This window comes from Tasmannia lanceolata, unplaced genomic scaffold (assembly GCF_043159265.1).
Source record: "Tasmannia lanceolata isolate RefF3 unplaced genomic scaffold, GAP_Taslan_0.1 ptg000002l, whole genome shotgun sequence".
Taxonomy (NCBI): Eukaryota; Viridiplantae; Streptophyta; class Magnoliopsida; order Canellales; family Winteraceae; genus Tasmannia; species Tasmannia lanceolata.
In genome coordinates, this window is record NW_027518679.1 from 46,441,206 (window position 1) to 46,450,645 (window position 9,440).

Here is a 9,440-nt window from a genome sequence, read left to right on the forward strand (position 1 = left end):
TTGTAGGCAGGAAAATAACGGCCAGCTATTTGCTTTGTAGGCAAGGTTAATGGACTTGTTTTTCTCATGTCTTGCAGTTATTTAGTAGGGGTGCAACTCGGGTAGGGTTGGATCCGGTTGAGCCCAACCCTAGCCCAACCCACGATAGATTCCTTTAATCCTAACCCGACCCAACCCGAACTTTGTGTCGAGATGGTCAACCCTAATCCAACCTGCCTCTAAATCTCTTAACCCTAACCTAACTCATCAAACTTGAAATTGGATCGGGTTAACTCTGGGCCAAACATAAAAGTACAAAGAAAAAAAATACCCAAAGAAAATCAAGATAAAATTAGAAGAGGGAGGACGGGCTGCCAAGGCCTCAACACTAACCCAACCCAACCTGAGGAAATGACAACCCAACCCGAGACAAACCCGGTTGAACCCGTGGGGTTCAAGTTGAGCCCAACCTAATTCACACCCCTATTATTTAGTTGGCATGACCACATCTGGGCTCCATCTGGTTGCAAGGAGGTCAAGTGAATTGAGGGGTCCACTTGGAAGTGAAGTGAGAAAAATAGGTGTTTGGTTGTCAAAATCTATGCAAAGCAAAGAGACTACCTAGGTGGGTGCCATTATTAAAATGTGGATCTACAATGGTTGTCAATATCAAAATAAGAGATAGAGTAGGGTGGTATTATCAAAATAGGGGCTTTCTGTTTTTTTTTTCTAGAAAATTATACTTTTAAGGGAAATGATATGGAGACCGAGAGTACCACCGAGTAGGGGACCTGCAATGAGAATGTGCCATGTGTGCAAAAAATTGAAGGTTTTGTTGATTTTCCTGAACTTAAGGGATTGCTCACGTCACTTGTGAGGATGTGGACATAATCAATTTGTTAAGTCCCCTTTTCCGTGGTACTCTCGGTTTCCTTAGCATTACTCTACCTTTAACAGTGTTAGATAGGGAAGTGCAACGATTGAAGATCAATGCTACCCAGGTCGATATAAGGAAAACTGCATTTCACGGGGTTGTGCAGGGATTGAAGATCAACGACAAGAAGAACAGTTATTTCACTAGCATTCGTGGCCCATGCTATGCATGGATGTAAAATGGTGGTCCTCAAAACATCAATACATTACGCGTAAAATGGCGGGCACCACCATATATATTGGAATTCTATAGATAAATTACACCATGTAGAAATCTCTATAGACCGAATAGTTAGATCATCCAATGGAGATGATTTTCATGGTACGACAAATCTACATTAGGCCTACAGACTGAATGCTTTAGATCCCTGAACAAGGTGGGCGTCACTCTATTTTTTTTAAAAAAAATACGTGCTTCTCCATACATACCCCATACAAAGCATATTTATTAGAAAATTCATTGCGGCCCTTATTTCAATATCTAAACCGTTCATTTGATGGGCCCAATGTAAATAGGCCTTTCCCCCACAATCATCTCCGTATGTTGATCCTAACTCTCCGATCTGTAGAGGCTTGTTGGAGGTTTGGATCATCCTATATAGATGATTCTATGGGCAAGGCATATTTATGTTGGGGGCCAACAAAAGAAAAGTTTGGATCTTCGAATCAGGTGCGTCCAAGTGTTTATTTAAAAAATACGCTTTTTATGGTGTACACCTTCTTCAAAGATCTAGACCATTCATTGTTGGGCTCTACCAAGGGTTTGTGCTCAAAGAGAGGATAGAGTACTAGTTGTGAGAATAAGTAAAGGTGGGGCCTACCTTGTTCAAAGATCTAAACAATTCACTAGTTAGCCCCACTAAAGTTCATGTTTGGTAGAGAGAGAGATGAAAACTTGATTTTCTGCATGGATGACCTACTTGATTTTCTGCATGGATGACCTGTTGCCACTCCCAATTTTCGGGCCATGATCCATCCATATCTGATACTGGGCCACCTCTGCTTTATCGTAGGTTGACCAGTTCAGTGGGTTCTGTTCTGTTTTAACTCCACCCTTTCTATAACGCCATGTGTCAAGTGATGCCTAAGAAATCTCCTCATCATCTCGTTTCCCTCTTACTAATCAACGTTAACATATAAAAACCCAACAACTTCTTGTTACACCAAAACTAACCTCCATAATTTGATATATAAATTATAGAACTAAAAATTATAGAACTAATGATCAGTATATCTCAATGGATGTCATATTCGAAACACCAAAAGGCAAGAAAGTGTACATTGAAGTTGGCTTCTTTGACACAGTCTTAGAGATGAAGGAGAAGGTCCAAAAATACGAAGGCACCCCAATCGCTCGTCAAACCCTAATCTTCAATGGCAAGATAATGGCGGACGAACGTGATACCGAGTTCTATGAAGTTCTCCAAGGCTCTCACATCCAACTCCTCGTCGAACCTGAAGAAAAAAAACTAATCAAAACAGAAGATACTATATTGATCAAGATACAGACATCGAATAAACAGTTTATGCTCACTATGCATATAATGGATACCGTCAGTCGGTTAAAGGATAGAATTCACGACAACGAAGACATTCCCATCAATCGATTTGTACTCTACTACTCAGGCGCTGAATTGCAAGATCATCGATCTTTGGGCGAGTATGGGATTTGTGATCATTCGGAAATCGTTGTCATTCTAAAACCTCTCCCTCCTAAAACAACCACAACGACATCGAAGAAGTTGAAATTTATAGTACAGTCACAATGTGGCAAAAAGAAGATACCTTTGGAGGTGAATCCATTGGATAATGTTGGAGAGCTTAGGAAGGAACTACAAAGGTTGCACCGTCATTATGATTTTCATCTTCCACCAGAAGGCTACTTCTTTATCCACAAACAATCTGTCATGGATGATGACCATAGTTTCCGTTGGCATAATGTCCGACAAGGCGATACCATAGATTTATTGCATGGAACTGTAACTAATGGATCATAAAATTGTTTGTACTACTTTTAATGTCGACGCTAAATTTTTTTTATTTTATTTTTATCAAATTTAAATATCAATAACTGCTAGCAAATTGCTACACATTTTCCGTTGATAACAACTGTTAACTAAAATCTTCAGTGTATTATAAGCAGGAGAAATTGATTCTAGGCATGATAATGGCTTTTGAGCTCACTTGTGTTGATTCTTATTATAAGAAGGAGAAATTGATTCAGACCTCCTCTTATTATACAGAGAAAGAGCTATCACGCCCCCGACCTGAAGGCACAATAGGCGTCCCATGCCTTACAAGCACGCAAGGCTGACATGCTTACAATTTGTTTTACTTCTAACAAAATCAGTCACCATAGATTAGATTTCCCTTAATCTCCAAAGCAGTTTAGAGCATATCTTAAAGCAACTAAATATCTCCATAAACAAACCTAATTATCATAGTTACAACTCCACACTAACATCCAAACCTATGAAATCAAACCATTAAGACTCTCCCAATTATCCAAGATAAATAAATACTCACGTCTCTAATAAATAAAAGTCCAGATAACTAAAAGCTTCCTAAGTGCTTGACTAATTGAGAACTCTCCCAGATCCCACGCGAAATTAAAAATCAGAATCTAGACAATAAAAGACAACACAAGTGAGCTCAGAAGCCAGTTGTAGACACCCCATTTTTCCAAAAACCGAGTTTTTATTGTAAAAAGTTGATTCGATGGAGAGATTACCCCTTTAGCTCTTCAAGGACTCCCCTTTCTATTGCTTAAGGGCTGATGGGGTGTGAAAACAGCAGCCTATCACAGGCCGACACCTGTCCTGGAGTAGGTGAACTCAAGCCTATCACAGGCCGACACCTGTCCTGGACACCTGTCCTGGAGTAGGTGAACTCCAGCCTATCACAGGCCGCTACCTGTCCTGGACACCTGTTTCTGAGTAGGTGAACTCTAGCCTGTAGCAGGCTGCCACCTGGCTTGGACACCTGTCCTGGAGTAGGTGAACTCCAGCCTGTAGCAGGCCGCCACCTGTCCTGGACACGTCATCGAGTTTCCCTCTATAAAAGGGGGTTCAAAGCTCAAACCAATGGGTAATGAAAAATCTTCTCTCCACTCAAAACTCTTAAGACTAGCTCTGCACTCCTGCTCATACTGACTTGAGTGTCGAAGGGCCTGTCCGGAGTAAAACCCGGGTCGGTCTTCTGACCTCACTTGCCTCTATGCAGGACTCAGCCACTTCATCTTACCTCACTACGGTTCCTCAGGATTCAGCTCCTCTGGTCATCCAGTTTCGCTCTTACGTCACTGTCGTACCTGTTACCGATTTTCGGTCTAACAAGGGCCATCAAGGAAGACGAGGTTTCTTGATGTCCTCAACTTATCGTGAAGTGGGGGGGTGAATAGGTTGCCGAGTTGTTTGAAGGACGGGATGGAGCCATGTTGGTGTGATGCAAGCCAGGTGTGTGCCTCCTTCTTTGGGAGGGCGGGAGAGACTCGGCACATGAGGGTGCTCTCTTGAGCTGGTGGAGCTGTTGTACGTCTCGAACGACGGCATCCTCAAATCTTTGGGAATTGAAATCTCCATGTTCTTTGCGGTGAAGGGATGGTCATCATCAGAGTCGGAGTCTTCTCGGACCTCCTTCCCCTTCATCATTCTAGCCACCATCTTGTTGAGCCGCTGGATCTCGGTCCAAAGATCATCATTTTCCAAGTTGCGACTGGCCGCACTGAGTGGTTGAGCAAATGGGGCATGGCTGGGAACACCCACTGTCCTTGGGGGTTGATCTTGAGAAGGAACGATGGGAAGGCGGGCAAGTTGGTCTCGGATGGGACTGGAGGCTATGCTAGAGCGGTCTAGATTTTGAACTGACGGGGCGCGATAGTCGTCGAGCCGAGCCTAGGCGTCTGGCTCGGCATGCCCCCACTCCGTTGTCTCTGCCAGACTTTGGACAAGGTTGGGCAGGTTTTCCACTCGTTGGTCCGTGCGGTGCATTTGTTGACCAACGATTCGATGTTGGGATGTCGGCTGCCAGTCATTAGCGCCTAGTGAGAGTTTTGGACATCCTGGTTGCATCAGTTGCTCATTTACGTGGTTGGTGTCATGGTGCTCAGTTCTCTTTAACCGCAACGACACTGTCGAGCCCCATGGTGGGCGCCAATCTGTTGCTGCTCGAATCCAACTCTCGTACGAACAGGTCCCGCCCTCGGTCTCGTCGGGCATAGTGTGGTAGGACGATGGATACATGACTGGTCCTCATTCCCTGCACTCACAGAAAAAGGTTAAGTATACCCGGAGTTGGAACTCCAGGCCACTCAAGTCAAACCGAGGCAGCAGAATGAGAACTGAACAGAAAGGGAGAGATAGTTCGCGGTGGTCCGAGAGGGGTGTCAAGTGTGCGCACCTGAGGTAATAATGGTGGTTTTGCATTGCCTTTGAATTGAAATGGATTGGAGGGTTCCCATTTATAGATTGAGGTTTTGTGTCTTGCGAGCGGCGATGTGACGATAGCGTGGCACTGGGATGATCGCCAGTATGGGTGCCAGTACCTGGCACGATATGGTTGGCTAGAGATGGCAATTCAATTAAATGACACGGTATGGGATATGCAGGGTCGTTGATGGTGACAATCCAATAGTTGGTGGGAGATGGGACCTTGTAAGGTCTCAGATGAGGATAAGCCCATAGTTGGTAGGTGATGGGACCTCGTACAGTTCTCTGGAACGGTGAGCCGCACAAGTTGGTGGATGCTTCTACTCGGCCGAGGACCCTAGGGCCTCAACCGGCACTGACTTTGGGTTATGCCATGAGCGGCATTCGGTTGTGAGTTGGTGGGTGTCGGCTGGCAGAGGATTCTCCTCTCGTCCAAGGTGGTGATCGTTCCGTGAGGCAGCTCTTGAAGGTGGCTCTTGTCTTTGAGGGCTCACTGTCGGCCGGGATCTTCTAGTTCTCAGCTTTGCGAGTAGGGGTGTCAATGGACCCAAACAGTCCGATGGATCATCCTAATCCAAACATTAATGGATAGGATATGAGCACATCAGTAGGATCCATGGGCATATTTCGGATCACAATCATAAGATCCGATCCGAAAGTTTTCAGATCGGATCAAATCATTCAGGTAATGTTCGATGGATAGTCACGATCCAAACTTATCTTACGAAAATACCCTCAAAATCTCCGTAATAACAACTATTTCATGGGGGGTATTTTCATAAGAATAACCCATATTTTTATAACAGTTTTGGGTTTCCATCTTTTACGAACAAAATCTCCTCTTCCTTCCCGTAATCGTGAAAAAAAAATCTCATCTTCATTATCATGTAATCCTAACAGTTCCCCATTGTTGAACGGACATCTTCTCAACTGCTAGGCTAATCGGCCTCTTGGAAGGATCTTCAACCCCCTACTCTTAGGGTATTCACTCTTCTCTTGCTTGAGCTGTCCTTTTTTCAGGTTTTAATTTGTTGAAAACTTAGGTTTTTGGATTCCTTTATTTGTTTTTTTAATGGCTGGATTCCTTTATTTGTTTGTAATGGGTTTTCTTTGGTTTCTCCCATGGTGGTGATTTTGGATCAAAATTGGTGTTTCTGTTGTGCGATATTTTGTTTCGGCTTCAAGGAAATGTTTTTTTGATCCTGATTTCGCCGGTGCTATTTTGTTGAAATTTGTGATGTTTGTGGCTTCTCTTCTCTAGTTTTCGTTATGGTGGTGATATTTTATGGAGGTTTGGGCTATTTATGCTTTTTTTTTTTTTTCTAGTTTTGGGTTTTGTCTCTCCCCTATTAATGATGTTATTCTGGATGGAAAGCCAGGACAACTGGTCTCTAGAGGAATGCAAGCTGGGCTCTAGAGGAATGAGCAGAATGCAAGCTTGTCCAATGACACATTACTGTTGAAGCTTTATAATACCTTACTGTTGAATGTGTTATTTTCATGGTTTGTTCACCAAACTTCTTGCTTTCTCCATGTGAATATGGATACAATTTTCCGTTGGTTCTGCTTGCTTGTTTACATGAAAACCATTGATCTAAATTTAATCAAACGGTTGAAAAGTTCTGGTAGCCTTCCTTTTGCTACGCCTACTCATATAAATCCTTATTTAGATTAGATTTGCTTTTGCTTAAACTACAGTATTTTCTGATAAGAAAGAAGAAAGAAAAGATTATAGTTGCCTCGAAGTCAGAGAGGAAAGCTTAACCCTAAACCTTAGCCACGACAAGAAACACCATAATCAAACATTAGCAGGAACCATGAGATAAGAACATCACATATCTCGAAGCTCTTTCTTTCCTCCTATAATCATAAATCATATCTTCGTACGCAGCAAACCAGGCCTCCAAATGCTCCGAAGTTGCATGCTTTTTTTTTATAGAGGATAATGACTAGTGGGAGAGTTGGAGACCCTAGAAAATAAAGACTTGTTTGTTTTCAGCCTTGTAAGAAGGACCCTCTCTTTCTTTAATATGAAGTTCCCATCCAATCCCATTACAAAACTGTATAAAGCTTGAGACATGCATTCTCAGTTTCTATACAAATCAATCAAATTTCACTTGGCTATTCATATTCGAAAATATGTAGAGAATTGGTTTGGACACTCTCACCAAGGTGGTGCCACCGGATAAAAAGATCGAAATTGATCAAAAGTGGGCCCACTTAATCTTCATGAGCTTTTATAGGGCGCCACGTGGACACGGCCCAAAAAATGAATGATTTGGATGACTCGACCACGTGGGCCTCGATCCAAATCATGTTAGTAGTAGCTGGTGCAGGTGGTCTTAGCCAATAAATCCAACTTTGGATCTAAGTTCTTGTTCGGGTTGCAAAATAAATAATTCCGAGAAAATATGGTTAGGGTTTTTTAATAGTACTAGGAAAAATGCATGTGTGATGCACGTGCTATCCATACAGACCACATCATAGGTTGATCTAAACCGTCCATGTTGAGAACCTCAATTGAAGCCGGGTTGTTTTGGATTATGAGAACCAATAGTGAATCAGTAATAATTAGTTTTTAACTCACAATCGGTTCTCAAAATCCAAACCAAACATGGAATAACAATTAACAAATGGAAATATTATCCGCACTACTATATTTTGATGATCACACTCCTCACTTTATTCAAGTACGGTATGACCCGCACCATAGGATTATCCAAACCGTCAATTGTGGACTGTGGAGACTACTTCAATGTTGAAAAAGAAAAACACAAATATACAGAACTTCTTCAAATGGAACCAAAATTCAGGTTTCGGGTCAGGTCGGCTTGCCCGATAGCCCAACCCGACCCAACCCGATTTCCAATTGGAGTTGATTTTTCCCAACCCGACCCAACCCGATTTCCAATTGGAGTTGATTTTTCCCAACCCAACCCAACCCAATTTGCGAAAAAACTTAACTCGACCCAACCCAAATTCGGGTTGAACCCGACCCGCGTGAGAATATCTAAGTAACAACGACGGTTTGAAATTATATATAGTGCTAATGTCCTCACTACCATATTTTATACTGGCACTACTCACCGTATTTTGATGATCACACTCCTCACTATTAAAATGTACGGTGTGGCCCGTACCCTGTGTTGGTACTTTTCGTATGTAGATTACGATTTTACCCTGAAATAATTTCTCATAGAGATAGATGTTAGATATCAACAAAGGGGTTAATGGTAAAAGAGTAATATTGACGTGTAAATCCCAAATAAAAAGAAAAGAAATTTCTTTTGGATGGGCCACTTCCTACTTAGGCTGTGCGCCAAAAATAATTTCATAGGTTGACCTGAATCATCCGATCTAAACCGTCCATGTGATGGAACACAACATCAATCTGTTATGCCCATAAAACCATTTTCATAGGTTGATCCTAGCCCTCCAATCGATAGGGTTTCCCCGAAATCCATCAATATTTTGCAAATGTCCTACATGAGTAATATAAGGTAGTTCTTTCATCGTTGTCATGTCTCTACCTCTTCTTGGTAGTTTTTTACCGTAATTGTCATAGACAAGCACCCATGTCGGTACTTTTCGTATTTAGATTACGATTTTACCCGCAAATAATTTCTCATAGAGGCAGATGTTAGATATCAGGAAACGGGTTAATGGTAAAAGAATAATGCTGACGTGTGAATAAAAAAGGTGGGACAAAAGCGGAAATAACAGCAATTGGTTGAAGAACTTAACCCACGATTCCGCCTTTATATATAGTGGTTAGATTAGAATAGATTAGATATGCCATAATAAAGAGAAAGATCCTACGAATAAAAGGTGACCCGCTGGGGTCCAGTATTTCCTTTCGAGACTTTTCTAGAAATATCTTGCAATCCAAACAATTTATATAAAAAATTTCAGAAAAATTGACCTCATAGAGGCCATAAGATTCTAAAATTACAAGTCAGGTTCGATTTTGAACTTAATGACCTCACATTTAGTTGTCCATAAAAACACAAAATTATGCTTCCATACAATCTCTATATTCTGTCACATGCAATCAGCTTTTTCAAAACGACAACACACTGATGTTCACGTACGTCATCTCTC

The 9,440-nt window shown here is 42.0% G+C and overlaps 1 protein-coding gene across 1 annotated transcript; it reads left to right on the forward strand.

Moving 5' to 3' along the window:
* Window positions 1-2,100: 2,100 nt before the first annotated feature.
* LOC143885558 (ubiquitin-like domain-containing protein) lies at window positions 2,101-3,013 on the forward strand. The gene has a single exon (XM_077389782.1). The coding sequence runs from the start codon at window positions 2,151-2,153 to the stop codon at window positions 2,907-2,909; it is 759 nt and encodes a 252-aa protein (XP_077245897.1). The 5' UTR covers window positions 2,101-2,150; the 3' UTR covers window positions 2,910-3,013.
* Window positions 3,014-9,440: the final 6,427 nt, after the last annotated feature.

Excerpts from the sequence above, each read along its gene's own strand:
- LOC143885558 (XM_077389782.1), top strand. The coding sequence starts at position 2,151 with ATGGATGTCATATTCGAAACACCAAAAGGCAAGAAAGTGTACATTGAA.